Raw genomic sequence first — 26,769 nt, forward strand, 5'->3', positions numbered from 1 at the left:
TTACTTTTGAGACTATTTGATCACCTTGAGATCAGTATTATATAGGGTTGTGTATCGTCAAAAATCTGGCGATACTTGAAACGGTACTATATACATTGTATACATACTGTAGTAACAAGGATATATATGTAGTATTGTCTATTGAGTACTTGACTCTGGTGTTGCAGAATTTACAGACCACATGACTCTTGATGAAGTCGTAACTACTTTAATGTTTTCAAAATAAAAAATGTCCAAACATCAGCTTTATAAGCTGCTGGAGTCGACTGTATCCTCTCGTCCCCAGTCATCGCCGGGATTTCATTTTTCCTTTAGATGCGGAGGACGTAATAACAACCGCAAACTAGCAGCCAGAGGTTGAATTGCAACACAAAAATGAACAACAACAATAAGCGTGGATATTGGCATACTAATTTTAAATAAAAAAAAAAATCTAATTAATTTACTCTAAACAAACCTAAATTAAAACCATTAAAAAGGTATAGTAAAAAGAACAAAATATGATTTAAAGCCTGCAAAAACATATATACATTAATGTTATTTTTCAATTATTATAATTTTAAAAGAAGAACAATCGATACAGTGAAGATACACTATCATAAAAAAAAACAATTTAATAAAAACGTGTGTTGATATATTTTACACCCTAAGTATGGTGGTAAAGACGCTCGTTCACATTGTATTTAATTAATTCTGACTAGTAGGTTACATAAATACTTATATCACAATAATATTATACACTTTTTTTGAAAATGCTTGTGGTTACAGGAGGAACTTCATTAGATTGTGTTGGTGTTCTGGATTACCACGTGGATCCATGAACCTTTTGAAGAATACAACAGAGTTGAAACACTTTCTTCTTCATGCCTACCATGTGTTTTGTCCTAGCGAGTACACTTCCAATATTAAAATTCAAATATATCCATATTTGAAAATACATCAGGTTAAATAAAAAAAACACATAAACGCTACTAAAATGACCACAAAAATGTTGTTTAAATTTTACATTATGAGGAGACAAATATTTTGATATGGTTCATTGAAAACTTACTATTTTAAAAATGTAACTTTTTAAATGAAAAAACAAAGCATTTCTGTGTAAAAACCTTGGCGTGGATGGTTAAATATCTCAGTATCTTTGACTTCTTATCAAAAATAGATGTTTTGTTGATAAAGACTCTAAAATAATTACATTTTTTTTCATGTAAATTCCTCATGGAACATGTATCAACCGAAGTATGGTCCTCTCTACAATTGTTCTGACTCCAGCCCACCTTCTCATCTTTAAAAGTAAATGTCACCTCTTTTTTTTTTCCCTTGTCATTTGTCCCGGGAAAAGGTGTTTTTCGGAGCGCACAGTGTTCTTCTCCGGCAGTCGTGCCTCACATTTATTCACAGTCACACTCGTGAACCCAGCAGACTGTTACTGTTATCCACGCTTTGCATTTGGCATTTCAACATTTTCCAATAGCTTTTCTTTTTCCAAGCACGCTCACGTCTCACCCTGTACTGGTGCGAGTATATACGGTTTTTAACTTTTATTATGTGGTATGACATATAATATACAATGATTTTTGATTGTAATTTTATATCCATCTGGTGAGTTCTTATAAGAAACACAAGGAACTCTCTGAATGGTTTTACCCAGAGGAATCAAGTACAGCAAAAATAACAAAGGACCCAAAAAAGAACCTTGAGGGACTCCACACAACAGATCCGCTGATTCAGACCTTTATTATCTGTTTTTTTTTAGCTCGTATGTGAAACCACGCGACCCAGTTAACCATCTAAATGAAAATAAAACATGATTAAATAACATTGCACTTGTTTTCTGACTCCTAAAATAATAGAAAGTCAAAAAACGAAAAATGTTGTATTCTTCTTTAAAATACTTATTTGGTGAATGGGGGTTTGTATTTTTGCAGAATCGCTGGCAGTTACCGTTGACCAAAGTGCTATTTTCTCTTCAGTCAGATCTAGAATTTTAGAGTCGCTTTCTTCTTCGCCTACTGTTTGTTGGTCAAGAGAGTTACCCATGAACAGTAGGTCCTGGCACGTTATTTCTATCATTATTTTCAATATTTAATGATTTTCGTAAATCTAACAAATCCTGTCCAAATCTCGTGATAGACTCTTTTAGACAGTTTCAAAGATATTTAAAGTATGTACATAAGTATGTGTCCGTTTGTCCAAAACTCTCTTTTTATTGAAATATTGTCATTACAAAATTAACCTAAGCCCCGCCCACTTAAACCGCTTCTTGTTTACCATAACCACGCCCACTCTGCTGTGATTGGTCAAGCATCCACCGCTTGGATGATGTCTCCACCTCCAAGGGACTCGTTGTATTAACATAGCCGAGGTGTAAATACAACTGGCGGGAGCCATTATTACGTCAAAATGGACTCGTAATATCTCTTTCGCCCAGATTTCAGACGGGATAAAAACTTGACTAAGTAATAGAAAACATGGTCACGATGAGAAAAACTTCAAAATTTTAAATACACAAGCAAGTCAGGACACTTTCGCTTTAGTTGCCCTTTAAATAGACGTGGAAGATACGCTCGATATATTCAAATGGAACCAGGAAAAAACTACGCAAAAGCGCTGACCTTATTAGCCGCTGTCGGTTAAGTCGGAGTAGCCCGCATACGCCCGGGATAAATGGCGAGGAGAGAACAGTGTGTGCATATGTGTGTGTGCGCGAGGTTGACAGGTGTTGCACTAGCAGGGTCATTACCGCCCTAATCACCCTGTAATGACACGAAGGGAGCGACGGGAACAAAACACTTCTCTATCTCCTTCTTTTTTTTTTATCCTCACGGCCTACCGCTCTCGCTGACCTTGATCCATCGTTTTTTGTTTTTTTTATTATTATTTTCAGATCATCAGCTTCAGAGTTCTTAAAGGGGGCGTAGGGGGGTAGGGGGGGGTGACAGAGTCGATTTGCATCATTCCATCCCCGGGCGATGAACGATTGACTGTTTGGAAGGGTGTGCTGGAACCGTGATGATGACTCAGGAGGAAAGTAGTTGTGACATGCAATTTGCTTGGTGGGTAGTAGTGTGACAGTATGTTGCGAGGAGGACAAACACACACACACACACACACTTGCAGGGATAGAAAGACGCCCGACAACCTGTCACCGTTGCATTAGTAGGAGCTTTTAACACTTCCCAGCGAAGTAGCTTCAGCTGACAATGTGAAAGGACCCGAGAGAAACAATCTTTAGCTTGTTAAGACGGGAACTAGGACGGCGTGACACGTGGAGAATATGCTTGGGATCTGAAATTAAGTGAATACAAATTTCAGATTTTCACTAATTTTCTACTCACCCTCATGTCCACTAATGGTTGGGATTTCTTTTAGAGTAATCTGTTCCTTTTTAGCGTTAAAAGCAAAAATGTTTGTTCATTTTAACGTATTCACTGTAGCTGTCTCCGTCCCAAAAAAACGTATAAACATCCAAATACCTCCATACTGTATACAAACATATATGTCCATTCTAAGGTAGCTACCAGGGCTAACTTAGTTGCATTAAAAAAAAGACAAGCTTAAAAACATCCAAATACCTCCATACTGTATACAAAAATGTATGTCAATGCTAAGGTAGCTACCAGGGCTAATTTATTTTCATCAAAAGAGACGAACTTAAGAACATCCAAATACCTCCATACTGTATACAAAAATGATGTCAATGCTAAGGTAGCTACCAGGGCTAACTTATTTTCATCCAAAAAGGCGAACTTAAAAGCTTCCAAATACCTTCATACTGTATACAAAAAAAATGTATGTCAATGCTTAGGTAGCTGCCAGCGCTAACTTAGTTTCGTCCAAAAAGACGAACTTAAAAACATCGGAATACCTCCATACTGTATACAAAAATGTATGTCCATGCTAAGGTAGCTACCAGGGCTAACTTAGTTTCGTCTAAAAAGACGAACTTAAAAACATCCAAATACCTCCATACTGTATACAAAAATGTATGTCCATGCTAAGGTAGTTACCAGGGCTAACTTATTTTCGTTCAAAAAGACGAAATTAAAAGCTTCCAAATACCTCCATACTGTTTACCAAAATGTATGTCCATGCTAAGGTAGCTACCAGGGCTAACTTATTTTCATTCAAAAAGACGAAATGAAAAGCTTCCAAATACCTCCATACTGTTTACCAAAATGTATGTCGATGCTAAGGTAGCTACCATGGCTAACTTAGTTTCGTTCAAAAAGACGAACTTAAAAACATCCAAATACCTCCATACTGTATACAAAAATGTATGTCAATGCTAAGGTAGCTACCAGGGCCGACTTAGTTTCGTCCAAAAAGACGAACTTAAAAGCTTCCAAATACCTTCATACTGTATGCAAAAAAAATGTATGTCAATGCTTAGGTAGCTGCCAGCGCTAACTTAGTTTCGTCCAAAAAGACGAACTTAAAAACATCCAAATACCTTCATACTGTATACAAAAATGTATGTCCATGCTAAGGTAGCTTCCAGGGCTAACTTGGTTTCGTCCAAAAAAACGAACTTAAATACATCAAAATACCTTCATACTGTATACAAAAAATGTTTGTCAATGCTAAGGCAGCTGCCAGGGCTAACTTAGTTTCGCCCAAAAAGACGAACTTAAAAACATCCAAATACCTTCATACTGTATACAAAAATGTATGTCCATGCTAAGGTAGCTTCCAGGGCTAACTTGGTTTCGTCCAAAAAAACGAACTTAAATACATCAAAATACCTTCATACTGTATACAAAAAATGTATGTCAATGCTTAGGTAGCTGCCAGCGCTAACTTAGTTTCGTCCAAAAAGACGAACTTAAAAACATCCAAATACCTTCATACTGTATACAAAAATGTATGTCCATGCTAAGGTAGCTTCCAGGGCTAACTTGGTTTCGTCCAAAAAAACGAACTTAAATACATCAAAATACCTTCATACTGTATACAAAAAATGTTTGTCAATGCTAAGGCAGCTGCCAGGGCTAACTTAGTTTCGCTCAAAAAGACGAACTTAAAAAAATACAAATACCTCCATACTGCTCGTCTGTAACATCCATCTTGTTGTGACACATTGGAATTCTTTAGCAATAGGAGTGTTTCCTTTCTGTGTAGCATGTTAGCCTTTTAGCTTCTGCCACAAAAAAAGCTTAAAATATAGTTTTTTTTTCACACTATTTCTGTTGTTAATGTTTCATAGCAAGAGGGACGTTAAAGACGAGCAGTATGGAGGCATTTGGAAGTTTTTAAGTTTTTCTTTTTGGACGAAAACTAAGTGAGCCCTGGTAGCTACATTAGCATTGACATACATTTTTACTCATAAGTCCACATTAAAATGAGTAAAACATTTTCCACTGAGCTATTCCCATGTCTAGGTGCTACTTCGTGACACCCATCTTTAAATTGAGGGATGTTATTTGGTCGTCCGTACTGTGAGATATTTCACATTCTTTGTAGATACTGGGTAAAAACAGGCACTCAGCAGGGCCTTTTAAAAAGTCATCAAAACCGGCTGTTGCTTGGGGAAAATGGTTTTCAACACAGACCCGCAGAGCCAACATAGGGATACCGCTTTCATCCCCAAACATCTGAAGGGGTTCTGCACTTGGATGAATAGCAAGAGTGATAAAATATTGGAGCGTTTTTGATGATTAATTCATGTTTTCCCATAATAAAAATGTACTGATCTATGAGATAGCACAGTATGCTAACAAGGCCACTTTTAAGAAAGTGTATACAGTATTAAGTTATGTTTGATTTGTTTGATGTTAGAGAAAAAACTAGCAATTGTCAAAGAAAAATGTCTGTTACTTGTAATTTCATTGTATTTTGTTGCTATTTATTGTTGCTATACTCGAATACCTCCTCAGAAGATTTTTTTTTTTTTGCTTCCCAACTTGCCAGCCATTCCCCATTTCCTTACAGCTTTAAAAACTACTTCTTTAGCAAAAAGTTTATTGAATTTTTGATATCAGCAGGATGCGTTTTTCTGCAATTCCTTAGTGGAGGGCTGACCCAGAGATTGAGGGTGATTTACCAAGCTAATTAAAAACGCGTTTTCTTGAATTCAGAGAAGCAGTATTTCTTGATTTATAATCATACTAACTTCTAATTTTTCAAAAATATGTGCATTCCTTTTATTATCAAAAGTGTGCCTTTGAATTTTTTTAAAAGTATAATATATCACAGTTTAATTTCTTACCACTAGAATCTTCTGACTAATATGAAGCCACTTTTTCTTTAAGCGACATCACAGAATGAAGGTTACATTACTCAAACCCTAGTAGGAGCCAGGGTCACAATCATGTAAACACTTTGATTTGAATAATTTCAATCTTTTTGGCAGTGAACCTAGAGTTACAACAATGAAAAGCAGTTTTTTTACAAGCTGCTACAAAGGCATTTGATTCCCCAATGACTAATAATGGTGCGATAAGAAAAGAAACACAAAATCAAATGTGTTATGTGTTCAGTGAAACAATCTCACCAGGCTGACCTCGGAGAGTTCTATGACAAATTGACATCCAAATTAGACACCGTTTAAATTTCAACACATGAATAAGGAGTGACGCACAAACCTTCAGTTATTCAAGCTGGTAAAAATCGAAAAGTGGCTTAAATATGACTAGAAATGGTGTAAACACAGCTCACTACTTACAAGGTCGACATGTGGTTTGTCGTAAACTGCAGTTCAAAGGATGATTCAGAAGAAAAAAATACCACATCTTGCTGACATGACATAACTTTACTGTTGCGGCTTCTCATCTTTCATCTCCAAGGTGACATTGCTAAAGATACTTTTCGTGATTAATTTCCCCCACACACAGACAGAGACATACAAGCGATAAAGTATGACAGAAACATTCGACGGGGTTATGGTCCGGTTGTAACCGACGACGACTCCGGTACAAGGTGACATTGTCTTGGCAGGGTATGGGGAGTGTTTTCAGCTTTGGATCAGTGTCAGCAAGAATGTGCTTATTCTTCACATCTCCTGTGGGCAATCATTCCTCATCTTTTTTTTTTTTAAAGAATGATGGTGAAGGTTTTCCTGCGGCTTCAAGGTAAGCGAAGCGTTGCAAACCCTCCATCTAGTCAATTTGATTTATACGTATTTTTTAAGATGACTAACGGCAAAATAGGGATTAAAAAATAAAGTATTTATCTGGTTTAATCGATATGATCTAAAGATAATGTTGGAAAAGTGAATATTGAATCAATTAAAAGTAAGTAATATTTAGTAAGTAAGTAATATTTATTTATATAGCGCTTTTCTAGACCTGGGTCACAAAGCGCTTAAACAATCAAAACAATACTCAAAAAAGTATATACTTTAAAGATCAAGATAATACTGATAACAACACAGGAGTTCCAGAAAATCAAGGAAAAGCCTGAACAAATAGAAACGTCTTAAGATGTTTCTTAAAGGAGTCAGTAGATCCATCAAGCGCAAAGAGAGAGGAAGATCGTTCCAAAGCTTAGGAGCAACAGCCTGAAAGATTTCTCTCCTCTGGTCCTGAGCCGAGTGCGTGGAACCATAAGTAGATTCTGATCCACAGACCTCAGAGCCCGAGCTGGGGTTTAAGGCTGGATCAGATCAGTGATGTAAGGAGGAGTCTGACCATGAATAGATCTGAAAGATAGAACCAGAATTTTAAAGATGATTCTGAAAGAAACTGGAAGCCAGTGAAGAGTTTTAAGGATCGGAGAAATGTGAGTTCTTCTACTTGAGCGGGTTAGAATTCTTGAGTTTTGAATCAACTGCAGACGAGACAGATCCTTCTTGTTAAGACAAGAAATAGGATAATAGGATATATTGTGATACTGTAGTAACAAAAATATATTCATAGTACTGTCGAGTCTGGTGTTGCAGAATTTACAGACCAAATGATTCTTGAGTAATCATAAATTATAAATCAGTTATATAAAATTCAATAAAATTACAATTTTATCCAATTTATCTTGATTTAATTAGATTTCCTAAGTTGTTTTATAGTTCTACTAATTAGTCGTAATTGCTTTCATTTGTTTTAAAACAAAAATACGTCCAAACATCAGCTTTAAAAGCTGCCGGAGTCCAGTGTATCCTCTCGTCCTCAGTCATCATTGGAGAATGTAATGACTACTCCAATCCAGCAGCCGGAGGTGTAATTTCAGAGAAAACAAAGTAAGAACCAGAATTTTAAAGTTGATCCTGAAAGAAACTGGAAGCCAGAGGAGAGTTTTAAGGATCGGAGAAATGTGAGTTCTTCTACTAGAGCAGGTTAGAATTCTTGCTGCAGAGTTTTGAATCAACTGCAGGCGAGACAGATCCTTCTTGTTCAGACATGAAAACAAACTGTTACAATAGTCCAGACGAGAAGAAACAAACGCATGGATTATAAACTCCAGATCATGTTCCGACAACATTTTCCTAGTTTGTCTAAAGTCAAGTGAAAAATGGTGGTTTGCCTTTGAAGGAGTGTCACAGACACAGCGTCCGGGTTGATGACGGGGCAAGAACCCGGTGGAGGAGGAAGAACAAGTGTAATGTCATCGCAGAAAAAGCTAGCAAGGTGAAGGCTACGACCTGTGCGGAGCTCACCGTGACTGTTAACAGTGTAATTGCATCGGCGTCTGGCAGAAAGCCCGGCGCCCGTTTCTTACCTAGTGTTGTACCGACATCCCAGAGTTTTTTTTTTTTTTTTACACGAGACAAGACAGAAAAGACGCTGCACAGGCTGAATCAGGATTGTCAAAAAAAACAAAACAGGCCAAGATCATGACAAGTAGAGTTTTGGTAAGACAGTCTCTAATTTGGAATTAAACCAACAGCGCGTTCCAAAAATAAACGTCTTTTTTATTTTTGGCGCAGAAAAGCTTGCAGTGACTTTTACATTACATGCCTGAGTGGTCCTCCTCACACAGCCCCATTTGAGCGCCCAGAAACCTCTTATGCAGGTCAAACCTTTTACACTTCGGACGCGTCGCAGCAGGTTGAATGCATAACAAAATCTGGTTTGTCGGTCAGAGAAAGGTTGAAATCATAAATTGTTGAAGTGCAAACAAACACCTGTTTTTTTTTTTTTTTAAATGTTGTACACCATTGAGTGTGTGTGCAAAGTTTGTTTTCTTTGATTTAGGACGTTTTAAATAAAAAATGCTGGATTCAATTCATGAAACATTATGATTGTATCGACCCATTACCAGTCCTGGCCTTGGTGTCATATTGCCGACCCTCTGACCCCTTTAAAAAATGATCTCTTATTAACCCATGGTGTCAAGATAGTGAGTTGGGGGCAGGGCTCCCCTGCTCCATGTCACTGCAGAGTGACTAGATAAACAAATCATAATTTTTTTAATGTTCAACGTTCAAATTCGAATCCTTTTATTTGCATTTTGTGAATTTCCATCATTCCAAAAAGAAAGACTGTAACGAGACAGTATTGGGTGTAAATGCGGGTTAAGGGTATTTCTTCTAAATTTGGTACCAGTTCCAACTTGTGAAAAATTATTTTAACTTAAAATAATCTAAGACTAAAAATCATGTTCCTTTGATCTATGTTCTTTATATTTGCACTTTGTCATTTATTGCACTTTGTTCTTGTTTTCGTGAATCCATCATCTGCTTTGAACTGGAAACCCAATTTCCCGAAGGAGATTTCCAGAGGGACCATCTATCCATCCATCTATCCATCTATCTTTCCATCTTTCCATCTTTCCATCTATCCATCTATCTATCCATCTTTCCATCTATCTATTTATCCATCTATCTATTTATCCATCCATCTATATATCCATCTATCCATCCATCTATCCATCTATCTTTCCATCTTTCCATCTATCCATCTATCTATCCATCTTTCCATCTATCTATTTATCCATCTATCTATTTATCCATCCATCTATATATCCATCTGTCCATCCATCTATCTATCTATCCATTACATGGTTCCCATGGGAACTAAGTAGACCATGGACGTCAAAGTAGTAATCCTTGGACCTACTCAAAATATACTTTTTCATACATCTTATCATCTTGGTTCCCTTTCTTGTTGAACCATTGTCATTTATCGAACGACTAAAATGTGATTAGTATATTAGGGGAATATTGTTTATCACCTATTATAATAAATATTGTCTCTGACAAACTGATGGGAGTCCTTAGGGGCTCTTTTAGGTTGACCCCAAGCAATTCATTTCTATTGTTAGGTTACCACCCCAAAGAAAAAATGTATCCAATCAAATTGTGTGGCTGAATTGGACCTTGGCTCCTCGGTTTGAATGATCTGCATTCTTCATATTAGCCAGAAGATGCAAGTCCTATCAATGCATTATACTTATAAACATCAAAGGCACATTGTTGATAATGAAAGGTCATTTTGTTGAAACATCAGAAGTTAGAATGAGTATAAAAAAGTGGTCTTGGTGCTTTTATATATATATTATTATATATCTCTTATATATATTTTCTCACTTATGAAACCTCCTGAAGAGAATCTTTGTATGGAGAGGATATTGTTGGACGTACACTGAGCAGGTATGACGCTTGTGTTGCGTGTCTGCAGATGGAATTAAAGAAGGTCATTGCGTCGTCATCACCAGCTGGTGGACGAGGATACAGCGGAGATATAGGTAGCCCCATCCTTATGCAACGTTATTAAAGGGATTATGGGGTAAATCGGCAAGAGTACGTGTCGCAGTGAGGTTTATAAAAGGCATTATACTTAACGGGAATCACATCAATATATGTTATTTTCTCATTCGCTCTGTAGTTAACGCAGATTAGTGTAAGAGAGTTAAGGATTCAGAGCAGAAAACAATAGATAAAATGCTCGGCTGACAGCGGTTGTTCCACAGATGGATTGCAGTTGCAGCACATCTGCATTACTCACCGTGTCTAAAGAAGGAAACGTTCAAGCTCGAACGTTTTCGCTTTTGTACCTTCAGCTCCCTTCACCTGATCTGAATAACACACCTGATTGCTAACCATCGACGCCACAAACCGTATGATTGGACGCATGTGTTGAAAGTGTGTCTGAATAGAAGCTAGTTGAGACCGGCTTTTATTCCGGATCAGTGGGTTTAAATCCACTGGAGGTCGAATGAACTGAGAATATACGCACTTATAAATGAACCTTACAGGTTTTTTTTTATAGCATTTAATAGCATAAAATGCTATTTTGTACATGCCACATAAAGTATAGAGTACATTTCCAGGTACTGAATTACCTTATCTATTCTTTCACGGCAAAATGTTCAATATAAATAAGACAGAAATAACTATTAAAATAATCACTGCACAAATACATCATATGAAGGGACGCATTTCCCAAATTGATTATGATACATTATTTAAAAAATGACATGTGACATTTTAAATGTGTTTATTAAATAAATAAGTTAGTCATTTTTATTTGTACAGTTCCTTTCACAGAAAAGGGTCACAAATCTTGCAAAAAATGTATTAATGGTCCATCATTTGTATGTTTAATATATATATATTTTAATGTATTTATTTGGTTGAAAAAACTGTTTCACAAAGAAAGTAACATTTTCTTATCAAAGAAGTAAATACAAATAGAGTAGAAGCAAAATTAAAAGATGTTACACTTTTTACATTTTTCAGAAAGCTAATTTTGTTCAAGTCAACAGTTTACTTTTGCACTATTCTGTGTTTTTAAAGAAAAAAAAAATTATTCGAAGTTGTTTTTCTGCACCACATCAAATTTCGCTTTAAGCAATGATTCCTGTTTATAATTTATTTTTCTGTGTCCATTTTATTTTATTAGGATTTGTATTCCAAACAAACATCACAGCAACCAATAACTAAATCCGACATTCTTATTGTTCTGACCACTTGAGTGTCAGTGGGCGGTTCGTACATCAAATACTTTCAAATCTGTTGGATTTAATAGGCAACGGATAAAAAAAATGAATGGACTTCAGTGTTTCCGAAACCGGGACTCTCTGTAACCTCCAAAAAAAATCTTTATTTTCAAAGCCTGACTATTCCTATTTACACAAGAGACCGTTTATTTTCAAGGTTACAGAAGTCTCTAACAAATTGATTGTAGCCCTTCGAGTCGTACATTACCCTCGTAGTAGCTTGAGGAAGCTAGGTTAACTATCAAAAACTCCAAATGAATCAAATGAAATTGTGTGTCTGATGTGGTGACCTTGGCTCCTAAGGGGTTTGGCTGATGTCATCTACAAACTTTGATGTCACTTAAAGAAAAAATGGTTTCATATTAGCCAGAGGATGTGAAACTCATTAAAACATCAAAGGAACTCTTTTGGTAATGAAAAGGAATGAACCTTAGTAAGTAAGAAAGTAATTAGTATTTATAGAACGCTTTTCAAGACCAGGGTCACAAAGAGCTTAAACAATCAAAAAAACAAAAAAACAATAACAATTAAATACTTAAAAAGTAAAAACGTAAAAGAAAACAAAGTAAGAACCAGAATTTTAAAGTTGATCCTGAAAGAAACTGGCAGCCAGTGAAGACATTTAAGGATCGGAGAAATGTGAGTTCTTCTACTAGAGCAGGTCATAATTCTCGCTGCAGATGATTATAGTATGATTATACAAAGTGGTCTTCAATCTTTTGAATACATCTTTTCAGATGGGAGACCTTCTGAAAACTAACAGGAAATGGATCGTAAAACCAGGACTATCTGTAACCTACAAAAAAAGAAAAATCCTTATTTTCAAAAGCAAACTTTTTCTACCAACACAAGAGACAGTTTAACTCAAAGTTTACAAAACAGTTAAGATAGTGTTCGGAACACATTTGAATCGGTTTATAATGAGTTTAAATCCTGAGGAAGATAATGCTGACGTTACCTGTATTCAAGTTTGAAATCATCCCTCACTGAATAGAAACTTAATCAAGATCGTGTTTTTCTTCCCTTCACTACAAGTCCAGTTTTTTAAGAGTCTGATGCAAATGTTTGCCGACTGAAGCACTTTAGCTGCTAATGAGCATTTTGTATCGACAGCTACCGGAATTGTTTCGACTGGAATACGTAATGACAGGGATGGATTTTTCTAATGCGGTTGCTGTCAGTGAGCATAGCTAATGCCCGATGACTTCAGTCTTGTTTACAAATTCCGGGGTTGTTTTGGAAGTAATGAGTCAATGTGTGCGAAATAAACTCCTCATCTAAATCTCATCAGCAATCAGAAGCAGATTATGCACGAGGACTGTTTAATTGTCTGTTTTGCCAGGGTTTTTTTTGTGCGCTACATGCTAAACAATTAGAAAATACTGGGGGATTTCACCGAGCTTCAGTCGCATTGCTTCGGAACTCTCTGGAGAATACTCGAGAGGCAGATCTAAAGCAGAAGTTTGGGAAGTATCTATGATATTTTAACGATGCCGATTCTCTTTAGCTTAGCTTGTTCCTTTGCTAGCTCTGCGGTAACTTTGAGCGGTGATGATGAGACTTGTGTCTCTCGACACAATCTTAACTGTTTTGTAAACTTTAAATTAAACGGTCTGGAGGTCTCTTGTGTTGGTAGGAAAAGTTAACTTTTGAAAATAAGGATTTATTTTTTTGTAGTTTACAGATTGTCCTGGTTTTTCGATCCATTTCCGGTCCATTTCAGAAGGTCTCCCATTTAAAAACATGTACTCAAAAGCATGAAAAACACTTCATATAAATCCCTTAGGAGCGAAAACTGGAGCATTTACAGATCAGCAACTGCTTATGGTCAATCTCAAATCGCCCACTAATCTAGCGGTGTTCCTCAGGGTTCTGTTCTAGCCCCCCTTCTCTTTTCCTAATGCATCTTCCAAACCCACTGTCAGATGTTTTTCTGTACATTTGAATTTCTAGAAGCCACGACAATTTATAAAGTTCAAGGTCAAGGTGAACCAGAGGCCCCGGAAACAAATGTGTTTGTGGTATCCCTTGTTTGGCCTCTGGGTCAAGGTGAACGACCTCCCTTGGCGGACAGAAATACAAACACAGTGGCAGAGGTCGTTCAGCTTGACCCAGAAACTACACAGGAGACAAACACATTTGTTTTTGGGCCACCGGGTCACCTCGACCCAGAGATTACAACGTCGCTCCTGCCTGCAAGAAGCTCCACTGGCTCTCAGTCCACCACAGGACCAATTATAAGCTTCTTTTTATACTTCAAGGGCTGCCCTAACCTTCATATGACCCCCCCCCTTGAAGTACGCCTTAGTGACCAACATGGTTTCCTCAGCCATTCTGAACCAGCAAAAAGTACAAAATCTTAAACACAATTTTACCTGTTCTACGCTCCTTAAAACTAACGTCTATTGCTCACATTTGTTTTCAGCTTGATGTCCCTTATCTTCCTCCTCCTTTTTTTTTCATGGAGGCTTTGCCATCTGTACTGTCAGACGCTTTAGCTTCATATATCACCAAAATGCAGCAGCTCAGTGGATTTAACAGTGTGTAACGAATCACAGTATTATTCTGAGTGGATTAAAATTTACACATGCGGCGACCACCTGTCTCTCCGAGAATCTAAATTGGCATAAATGGTTCATGAAAAAAAAAAAAATTAATACAAAATGAGCATTTTAATTTAGGCCAAAGGATTAGTTCCGTGTTGACTCGGTGAGCGACAGAAATGCTAAACAGATGCTGACACAAGTTGAAACACACAGGCCGGCTGCTGACGACGGAACGTACTTGTCGGAGTGACCTTGTCAGGATGAGTTGACAGTAAATACTTCAGCGGCAGGATCAGAAATAAGGAAAATATGTTGCTTTTCAACTTTCTCCGCTGCATAAATCCGCGGCTTATCAGGATGAGAACAAGAATCTTTTAGACGGTGCTTGATTTAAAACGTATTCTTTTAACGGAGGTCACACCTTTATTAACTTGTGAATATATTTCAAATACAAAAACTGATTAAATTGTCTGATGACAACCACCGTTTGGATTAAAACAGTAACAATGAATCATCAATAATTTAGTTGTTTTCTATTTGTTTACAGGTTTATTTTTTGAGTAAACAAACATCTTGATCTGTCAAGAGTCTCAGGTTAATGTTACTCTAAGAAAAAAAGTAGTGATGGTCTGATGAAGCTTCATGAAGCAGTGTCATTATCTGCAGAGCCCACTAGATGGCGGTCTCTGCACTATTTTCAACAACTGTTCTAATGAAACATCACATCATTTTTAAACTGATGGCGCCACCTACTGACCTCTAAACCACGTAACACTGTTTCATGAAGCTTCATCAACACATAAATAAAAAACAGCATAAAAAATATATATATATATATATATATTCAGACAATATTATTTAATAGAACGGAAATTATTTTTACTGCTTTAAACCAACCTTTTCAAACTCAAGGCTCAAGGGCAAACTTGGGCCCACACAGTCATTTTAAGTGGCCCATATTTCGGATAGTCGAAATTGCTTGCCGAATTCTCAAGTTATTATTAACTCATGAGTACAAGTACAGTTTGTTGTCATGTAATCGTACAAAAAGCGGTAAAAGGAATTTTTTTTAACATGTTTTTATTTGATATTCAAAATGTCTTTTACTTAAAAATTTCAAAATAAATTAAGCTCAAATCAATTCCCAAAAGAACAAAACTATGTGGGCCGTGTGCCTATAATTTAATTATTTTGATCACAATTATACAATTTATTACAATTATAGTTTAAGAAATTTTTCTTGTGTAATTTAATTTTACAAAAAGCTCTAAACCTTCTCAAAAAAGTTTTTTTTTTTCTGTTTGTATTTAAACAATAGTGTTTCACTTACATTTTTCAAAAACAAATGGAGCTAAAATCAATTTTCAATCACTACTTTTTCAAAGCAGACAATTAAATATTTTGAAAAATAGTAAATAAACATGTAAACATTTATTTTTAAAAATAAAATCCAGATTTGATTTATTCCAAGTGCTATTTTGCTAGCATTACGAGCATTTAGCATGCTAATATATAGCATAAACTTGTCGTTGCAATCCCGGATGGGTCATGGGAAATAAGGGTAAGAAAATAATAACATATTTAACTAGTTGGGCTTTTTATCAAGGTGATACAAGAGGCTTTATTTTCATTCTAGCCTTAACGATTATTTTTCTTTTGAAAAAAAATGGATTTTGTTAAATAATCAGAAACCCCTTGCTTTGTCAGTAGAAAAAAGACAGAGAGGTTTTATATGGTCTTAAATTATTAACCGTGTTTAAATGGATCGGCTCTCACTGGTCGTAAATAATAAATGGATTTATTTAACAGAAGACGGGGGATTTCACACCTCCGTAAGTTGGGTAAACTTTTAATCTACTTCTGGCTGAACGACAGAAGCTTTTGAAGCCGATTTCCCGCCGAGTCAATGAAGCATTTGAAAAATAATTCTTCAGATTTATTGAGTCAAAGGGAGAGCAGAGAAAAAAAACTCATTTTTGTCACACTTTAATCTCATTGCAATGGTTATGTAACACGTTAGGGTATCTCAATGTTTCCAGAATATAATTTTTCAAAATGTGTATTTTATCATTTGTGCTCAAAACTGGCAGAGATAAAACATCGCCCAGTCAAGAGATAAAGTGTGACTCTTTTGTCAACGTCTATTGTCGCGTCTTCCACTTTACACTCTGTGCAGCTGAAGCTTTTATGTGGAAGATGTATGGCAGCAGCCTATTAGAGCCCACTCTGTCTGGTTTGGGTTTCAACCCAGACCTGAGATGTAACTTTCACCCGTGGAAGTAGACGAAACCTCTTTTTTTATTTTTTATTCCGATTCCTGAGGAAAGGCTCAGCGTCTCAGGTCCGCGGGTCGTCAATGCAAGCATCTGTCAATGATTTATTTATCAGCTTCAACTTTGTCTGGACGCACTCGAGAATACTGGGGTGAATATGTGACTCACCCCGTGTTGTTTTATGTAGGAAAAAGAAAAATCCATACATGATTCAAGAACTCTGTTGAATCATAGAAACTGCACTTACAGACACTCAAAAAAGAGATTTTATATAAACAAACTCCACCTCAAAATAATAATGTTTTTTTTTTCTCCCCTTTTCTATATTTCTTCTGTTTGTGTTTTGTAAAAAAAAAAGTACTTGTTGTAAATGTTGTTAATATATTTAGAAGTATTTAGAACTTTTTTTTGTATTATTTACTCATCTACAATAATATTTTCGTTTTATTTATTTATTTATTATTAATTTTGAAACTTTATCTATTATTGTTGTTTTTATCATTGTTCTCAATATGTGTACTTTATGTCTTAATATCTGTATTCATTGTGTATTTATTAGATGACCACAGTGATGTGGTCGGATTTTATTGTTTGTATTCGTGAAGTGATCTTGAGTTTTCTGCAAGATCATGAATGTATTACATATTCTTATAATTATATTATTATATAATGTAATATTGTTATTATTATTGTTATTATTATGTTATTATTATTGCTATAATCATTGCTTTTCCTATTATTGTTACCATCATCATGATTATCATTATTACTATTATTATTTCTACTTTTACTGCTATTATTATTAATATAAATATTATTATTAATAATATTATTATCATTATTGTGTACTGCTGAAACAATCACAGTTTCCAAAAGTTGGAATTATAATTTAAAAAGCTATTTTAGTAATTGATGAAAGGAAAGATTTTGGTTTAATCTATTACCACATTTTCGCAAAATACATATTTTTAAAACTTTTTAAATGATTGTTTTTTTGTTGATTTTTCAAATTATTTTGAAAGACAAACCATTGAAAACATAAGAAGTTAGAAGAAAGACTGTAACTGTGGCTTTCCAAAAGAAAAAAAACACTTCCCGCAAACCAAAAAAATTAAAATTAAATTCTATCCATCATCCGCTGTTTTTTGATGACATCTTAACTAATATTGCTTCTTTTTAAATCCATGGTAAGAGTTCTAGTTTCACATTCGTGGACTACTGGATTCTTTTTTCCTTCTGAAGTTTGTACTTTTTGAACACTTCTTTCGGAAAGCGGGTCCTTGGCTCCAATCATCTTCTCGACACTAGTAATTTACTTGTTTGGGCTCAAAACAAATTCATATTCAAATGCCGTATGAGCACGAGAACAAATCCTCACATTCTCATTTCATTTCGACAGAAGAAGAGAGGGTTTCTGGGCACAAAACCCAGGATTTTGAGCCAAACATTAAAAAAAACAAAGGAAATTCTGAATAAACGGAAGCTTTGAGATGAAAAAAACAATCGTTTAATTTAATTGTCATATTCATTTTGCAATTTTCTTACCCACTTAAATAATGAAATGCATTATTTTATTATATTTATTTATATATATCACATATACAAATTACTGCATCAATTCTACACAACATTCTTTGTAAAGATGAATCAAAATCACTGGCAGCTGCTTAAAAACTATAAAAACGGGTTGTCATTTTTCCTGAAAACAAACCTGTTGAAACATAAACATCACATGTCAATTTAGGGGAATATTTCGCCGCTTCATTCTTGAGAAAGAAGCTTAAATTGTCACAGCGAGTTTTGATAATGTCAGTTGATGTTTCTACAGTACACTTCATCTCACTGACGGTTATTTGACTTTCACCGTCTTAAGTGCTATTGAACCGTCGCTGATGCTAAAGTAGCTGCGTCCGTCTAAATGCATTGAAGCTTTACAACAAAAGGATTATGGGATTTGAAGGCCATCGGATAAATGCACTTCAATGTTTGATTGGGACCAGGATGATAATCCCCCCCCCCTCCTTCTTACGAGTCCAAGCCCTATGAGAGTACATGGTATATCCTGGAGTTGAGTACAAACGCTGCATGTGGACTTAGTGATAATACGAGGTCAGTGCGGGGCCAGTAAACAAAACAAAAGCAAAAGTTAAAGTACAAATATAATGTATAAGCAACACATTCAGTTCTCAATGTTGGCTCGTTTAAAGTTATTAATCAGTTCTATTTGTTAATTTCCTCACATATACATAAATATAGAACATATACAATTGAACTAAAATTAAGTGCACAGAGAAAAACGTCCGGACAAACTTGTTGTTTGTGTTTTTCAGTAAAATACTAATTTGGATAATTCTCCAGGTTAAAGAAGTACATTTATCTGACTGACTGAGACAGATATTAGAGATCAATTTAAGGTCAATTTTACTTTTACAAGGAGAGATACTACAGAACCTTGGATCAGAATCTGCTGATAACTCGTGGTCATAAGTGAACTTTTTCCAAATAAAATAAAATAAATGTGTAATTTTCTTTTTGTAATCCAATAGGATATCAGTGGTAGAATTGCTCTCATGACATTTGAATCATATTTGAATTATACGAAGCTTTGAATAGCGGAAATGATATCGTAAATCCCCTTCCCCTTTGCTGCTCTACTTTATTCCTTCCGAAAATATAATCCAATAGTGATTGGATTCCAAATAACTTGTAATCTCTATTTAGATTCAGGGGGAAATCAACACAAATAAACAAGAGTTTTGCGAAAAAAGTGAAAAATAAAGTGGTGGCATTGATAGAATCGACGTCTTCGCCTCTCTGGGTTTTTTTACTGTCTCAACAGCGGGAGGTGGGCGGAGCTCTGGTGAAGGATGATGCGAAGGCAAAGGGAGTCAGGTGGGCAGAGACGGATGGATGGCGAGAACGAGACAGAAGGAAGATGGATGCGAAGCAGCCACAGATAGAGAGGGATGGGCTGGAAAATAATGACAGATGCAGAGATGAAATACCGTCCAGCTGGAGCTACACACAGAAACGCACAACCACACAAAAGCCAAAACTAGAGTCTATTTAATCAAACCTCGACAAGTACCGATGATTATGATTTAAACCAAATTTCTAATGACTCCATGGATAGAAAAGTTTTTACCTCGAACACCTCAAAATATCTACAGCGAAATGACTTTGTTACGACGTGTTAACTCACCAAGACGTTGATGACGAACACAGTCCTGACCCCTTGAACTAGTGACCCCCCCCACAGGGGAACCTTTTGACTGAACGTCCGCGACAGCTGTTGCTTGGATTATCAACCGGCTACAAATATTGACGCGACCTCAGGAGTTCCTTTTCCCCTCGTCTACCCCTTTCTCCACCGCGAGGTTTGTTAATTACCTTCTTCGCTCTGATTCCGGATGAAACATTTCGCTGACCGGCATGACTTTAAATAAACCTGTGCCATTTCCAGTGGGATTTGGATGGACTAAAAAGGACCTTCTGTTTGTGAAATTTCCCCTCATTAATCGAGTGAAAGTTTTTTTGGCGCATTGCTCAGATGGACTTAACATTCTACATCTATGTTTGATATGGCATTGAGAAATACTTATTTGCCTCAAGCTCATGGGTTTGTTTGGATGTTTAGCCTTGGAAAGTCTCAGAGTACCCCAAAAATCTATGAATTTTTCAATCGTGGGATTGATCCGAATATTACGGTGTTAAGAAGAAAACAGCAGGAAAAACCCTTTAAATTGAGTACTTAGAAGATTATCAACCTGATGTATTTTGTCAGGTAAGAAAACTGACTGAAACTGAAACAGAATTTAAGGTCAATTTTACTTGTACAAGGAGAGATACTACAGAACCTTCTCATAGAAGATATGACTGGTAACTGTTTTTTAGCACATCTTTATACTCCATCCTAAATTATTAACCATCTGAGAGGCAAGAACAAAGTACGCAACTGGAAAAACACGGACTAGAATGAATTAAAGTTGGTCTTTAATGAAGAATACAAAGGTTAGTGTTCTTCCTGAAGGTTTATCCGAGGATACTACTACATAATGCTGCTCCCAGATGATCACCTAGACCCCTTCTATCAATCACATCACCCTTGTTCTTCAACAACTTCACTGGCTCCCTACCAGCCACCTTATGAATTACACAATCCTCCTCCTGACTTTTAAAGCCCTCGACAACCTTTCCCCCAGACCTCTAGACCTCTTGCTTCTGGAACCCCCTCTCACCTTGACATTCGAAACATTAACACACTGGCTGTTTTAAAAACTCACCTAAATACTCATCTTTTTGAACTCTAGCCCTTTTTTTTGTATTTCTTACTTTCATAACTTTTGGAACTGTTTCACTGTTGTTTTATAATCTGTCTGAATGCGCCCTTGTGTTTTGAAAGAATACCGACTCAACATTTTAATACGTGTGGTCGAGTAAATTTAATAACACAAGCATTCTAGCTCAGTTAATCTCATCAATTTCATAATAAGAAAAACTATTTATATTTATTCCTCGGCTTGAGGTCCAGCATGTGGCTTAGACCGTGTAGCTCACTATATACATATGTTCCTCTGCGTACCGGCCCGTTTAAATAATTCATCGCATTTCCTTCTGCCTGGTTAAGAATCGGGCCTTAACTCAAGGACCCGGTCACACATATAGTCTCACTCTCATAAACAGTGTGTGCGATTGTAGCCGTTTTAACCTCTCGTTCAGCAGGGAACTAGTAAGACTCTTCCGAGATTTGAATCCTTCAGGATGACTCTTGTCGACATCCATATTGCATGTGATAGCAAGTGGTATATATACGATGTACTGTCTTTAATGTCTTCCCATCAGGGGGTCGCCACAGGAAGGATCGGGCGCTTGTTCTTATTGGTCGTCCCTCTTGTAACCCAGTATCTCCATTTCTTATAGTCTTTTACCGACTTTGTTGGGACGCTTGACTTGTTTCAAACTCCCCCGACCGTTATTTCCTTGTACTTAGTACAGTCCTGGTGGAGTACATGATACAAAATGATGTACTTGAAGGGAGATTCTCTTGACTGAGGAATGTGACGGTTAAGACGTAAATGTTATGAGTTCAATTGGAATTTAAGGTCCATCTTACTTGTACAAGGAGAGGTACTACAGAACCTTCTCATGGAATGATTTTAATTAGTAACCAAAAACTGTTTTGGTGCATCTTTATACTCTATCCTATGTTATTGACCATGTGAGAGACAAGAACAAAATTCACAACCGGAAAAATACGGACTACAATGAATTGCAGTTGTTCTTAAATAAAGAATACAAAGGTTAGTGTTCTTTTTGAAGGCTTATCCGAGTAAAGCCAATATACTACTAGAAAATGCAAATAGTTTTGTAAAACTGACCGAATGCACTTTACTTGTAACACTGATTTAATGCCTGTACAATCCTATTGATATCAGCAATGCGACATGACATGAATTAAATATTTAAGCGGTGTGGCGCGGAGCTCGCTAGCCCACTGATGGATTTGCATTAGCTCTATTTGCCATGCGACGAAAATAACTGCGACCGCATTCAGTGCGAGAACCTGAGTTTCTTTGCAAACTTAGCATTACGCAACTTGTTTCCATGACGTGCACAGTAGGCGAGGAAGAGTTTGACGACTACAGAGATTGATAGAAGAAATTGTATAGACCAAAGTATGGGATGGAACAAAATGTATTTGTAATGTATTTACCAAATAGGACGTAAAAGTCTTGTTTTAATAATATCTTTTCATTCTTTGAGGCTGAATTTAGCTTCATTATCCATGTGTTTGATGTCCTTCACCAAAAAATTTATTTTACTTTAACATTAGTTTTAACAAATTTGTTAATATCCATCATCTATGTCCCTTATCTTATCTTAAACACTGGCATTTAAATATGTCAGCAAATCAACACGAACATTAATCTACCTCTATTTAGAGACGTAGGTCTCGCCAGAAGAAAAAAGACACATTGATCTTCATACTAAATTTTTTCATCTGAACCATGTCTTATTATGAACATTCCTGAGAAATGTTTATTTATTTTCTTCTTCTTTTTTTGATACACTGACCATTAAAGTATTCTTTGCCATTTTATTTCTCTACTATTTTTCTTGATTTTTATAACAGCCATTAACCTGGAGTTTCCCCTTGAGGGACTTATAAAGTAATCTATTAGATAGTACTATATATATGTATACTTATTTTAGAATTTATTGGAAAACAAATACATACAGAACAGCGTCCGAAGCAGTTGCTATGACTACATGTCACCATCTCAAGACAGGAAGGCAGAAAACTTGAGAAGAACTAGACTCAAGGTTGACGACCTCCCCGGCTATGACCGGATTGGAGGATGGAGGGGTTGACATAGGGATTGGAAAAGAGGAAGGAGAACACATTGAGAAAAGAAAAGAGAATAATATTCTGGGTACCACAAAACTATCCATGAAGTCTCTTTTCCCCGTTGGAACTTCTCCCGCTTTGAATTACGCAACATATTCAATTATTGAAAGTGATTATTTCTACAAGACCTTTCTCCTCGTTCGAAATGAGAGGAATTGTTTCGCACGGGGATACCGCGGAGCTTTCATCGCCATCATCAAGAAGTCATGATGAGAAAAGTTACAGTGGCATTTTCACCCGAGGCCCCCCGTCTCATTAAAAGGATACACTCGCCAAATGCAAACCCAAGACTGTGTAAATGCTGCCTCACCTTGGGGAAGGAGGCTCATTAGCTTGAGACACTCGCCTATGCCCGAGGGAATCGTGAGGGGGGAAAAGAGTATAATACACAAAGACTTTTTTTCATGGAGCTAACCACACTCAGATATACGTATGGCAGGATTGTTTAAAATTAACAGTAATCTCAAACCAAAACGGACTCTTTGCGTCTACAAAAGAATTATACAACCACGTCCTTTTTAGCTGTGCAAGCATCCCTTACATTAAATGGTGGCAGATATCCTTTTTTTCAGGGTCAAACCGAGAGCACCACAATGCTTTAAATTTTAAAAGACATTATAAATAAGTTAATATTCCCACTCATCATGCATATTTCATGTTATTCACTGAGTAATCTTAACTTACGTTGGGAATAAATGCTCCATAAAAGTAAAGTTAGAAAGAAACCCTGAATGCTGTAGCGATCGGGGGAAAAAAAAAAAAAGGAAAAACGGGCTTGGGTCCAAATTGTGTTCTTTGCTACATTGCGTCGTTGCTAAAGCAGAATGCAACTCTTTCTCGCAACGGTGGTTGTGGTTGCGGCGGATTTCGGGGCATGTTGAGAGAAACTCTGGCTGCAGGCTGTTGTGCGGCGAGCAGGTCAATTCCAGCGATGCAGTGAGGTGGGAAGTTTTTTGTTTTGCCTCGGCTTCTTATTCATCAGTTAGTTTCATGGTTGAGTAAAGGTGGGAGGCCTTGAATATGTTCGAGTAGCAAACATTTCAGGAGATTTAGACAAATGTTATTCACATAAAGCTTGAAAAGCATTTTTTTTCTGTTTTTTTCTTTTTACTTATGTACCACAGCTTTAAATGTAATTTAAAATATATTTAGTTTGAGCTAAACTAGCAGAATTGTCACTTTAAAGATGTGGGATCCAAGTATAACTATATTGACGAAATTATCCAACAAAATCATTAAATAAATTAAACTTAAAATAGCTTTTTACAATAGTGAATGAACAGGTAGGTAGTTAACATACCTAGAGCAGTATTCATAATACAATTTAAAGTGACAGGAGGTTGCTTGAGAAAAACTTAGAAAAGTTTTCTTGGTTGAGATATTTTTGTGTTTATTCTAATATATATTTATGTGTAATTGTTTTCTATCTGGGTTTCTTTTGTGAACCTGCCCCTGTCACAACCATTCCCAACAGAGGGAAAAATAAAGGTATATCATTTCATAACGCATTATAGGAGTTTTTCATGGTGCAGAGAGAGCTGAGCCAAAAGGCCAAGATCTTGATTCAACGGCTGATCCTAACGTCACCTCTTTGAGTCGAAAATATATACAGTTTTTGTGTTTTAGAATTTTTGCTTTTTCGTGAAGACAATTTGAAAACTCTCCTGACTTACTCACATGTTTAAAATGTTGAATCTTCCTCTCCAAGAAGCAGTAAGTCTCTCATCATGACCATGTTTTGAAGTTATTACTTTATAAAGTTCCCCCTCCCCTGAAATCTGGGCGAACGAGAGGTGACGAGAGCGGAGTTCATTATGATGTAATAATGGCTTCACTCCTCCTTCAGCGGGGGAAGTGGAGACTTCCAAGATTGATGACACGCAGTGACAAACGTTGATGCTTGACCAATCACAGCAGAGAGGGTGTGGTTATGGTAAACCAGATTTAATCTCCAGAAAATGGGGGCAGACCCCAGTATACCCCCATAAAATCTGGACCTGATTTGCTGACCTTGGATAAGCCACGGCAGATGGATGGATTAAGAGTAACCGTATTGTCAAATCATTTAAAACTATTTATAAGGTTGGGACGGCAAATAAACCGAACATTGTCAGTATCTAAAGTCCACAGTGCCTTTCGACAGCTTCCCTCGGTAAAGTAGTTTGGGTGTAAATCTCGATGTCATGTTAATCCCATCCATAACTCAACCCCTCGTTTGCCCCCTCTCCTTTATCCTTCCGTCCGAATAGTCCGACCGCGTCCTCCATCTGACCTGCTCCACATTACTATCCTAGTCCACTACCTCAGACCTCTGTTCATTGTCGCCCCCCCCCGAACACATTCTCCATGCATCCCTGAGCTCCAAGAAACTCACGGAAACGTTCCATTCGACATGCGAGATGAAGTCGTCGACAGAAATGATGCTGCTGCAAGCAGATTCTTCCTTATTGGACGGGTGTGCGTTTGTTTGCTGTGTTTGCGTTTGTGCGACGTCTACTAATGTGAGACACAAGCTAGCCTACATTATTAATGCCGGAGCAATCTCCGAATCCCATCCATATCCGTCTCCGGGTCTTGTTTTTTAGTAATTTCTTAGCTTTACTCTGTCATTGAAATTATTATTTTCTTACAGTTGGATTCAGTTTCCCCCGTTGATCAATGAAGCTGAATTCACCTCACACTTCACTCTTTGCCCTCATCCTCCACTCCTTATTTAGCTCCTTTCCCTCCCTCCTCCCCTCTCTCCATCCTGCAGCCTCGGCCGGGATAGAAGGCAGCCTCTGTCTCGGCCTTGTCCTGTACCCTTTGAAGGAGCTGAAAGAAATAGGAAGAGGGGAAAAAGAGGGGAGAAGTGAACCAATGGTCCAGGGAGCAGGGGAGGTGAGAGATTTAAATTGCAGAAGGGGATAAAAAGAAATGGTTGGCGGAGAGATGAAGAAAAGCTGGGGAAGGGGGGTGGGAAACGAAGGGGAAAAGGATGCGAGGAAGGAAGGAAGGATGGAGGTAGTAGGAGATCAATGGCTATTACTGTTCAAGTCGAGCAGGTTCTTGCTTTTAACTAAAAACGCTTGCACCGTTAAATCTTTTTTTGTGTTTGGAAAAAACACTTTTTGATGATTATTATTTTTTCTTTCAGTGAGGCGACCCCACAGAAGACGTTGACCTGCACCTCATCCATGATATCGCCACGGTAACATGTGATTCTTGAAGGGATATCATCAACTATTACATCTCATGGTAAGATTTCGTCTCACTATCACTAAAAAAAAAAGACTAAATGTTCCGTTTTATTTTTTAAAGTTTGGTCCATGAAAACGAGGACAATAATACACCGGTCCCTAACGAAAATAAGGGTTTATATATGTCACGGTACAGATTGGAATCTGAAAAACATTTTTGATGTAATCCGAATTTCTCCTATTAGAATTAGAGATTGTCTTGGTGGAATTCTCATTTGTCCTAGGACAGGTTGGAATTCCAATATTCAGATCCCAATAAAGTAGTAGGATTCCAATCTCTACTAGTACAGATTGGAATTCCATAGTAGAATCCGGAATCCTCCTAGGACAGATTGGAATTCCAATATTCAGATCCCAGTTCAGTAGTAGGATTCCAATCTCTACTAGTAAAGATTGGAATTCCAACCTCTACTAGTACAGATTGGAATTCC

At 36.8% G+C, this 26,769-nt stretch overlaps 1 protein-coding gene across 2 annotated transcripts in view; it reads left to right on the forward strand.

The window, feature by feature from the left end:
- lrfn5a (leucine rich repeat and fibronectin type III domain containing 5a) overlaps positions 1-26,769 on the forward strand; it is a 101,130-nt gene that overhangs the window by 22,939 nt on the left and 51,422 nt on the right. Inside the window, exon 2 of one of the 2 annotated variants that reach the window (XM_087779843.1) lies at positions 26,236-26,336. In XM_087779843.1, the coding sequence (XP_087635969.1) occupies positions 26,334-26,336 (3 nt within the window). In that variant the 5' untranslated portion in view covers positions 26,236-26,333. Of the gene's footprint in view, positions 1-26,157; positions 26,337-26,769 lie in introns of those variants that run through there. The other variant, XM_087779844.1, reaches the window with a different exon arrangement.

The sequence above is a fragment of the Callionymus lyra genome, chromosome 18 (genome assembly GCF_982586985.1).
Source record: "Callionymus lyra chromosome 18, fCalLyr1.hap1.1, whole genome shotgun sequence".
NCBI lineage: Eukaryota > Metazoa > Chordata > Actinopteri > Syngnathiformes > Callionymidae > Callionymus > Callionymus lyra.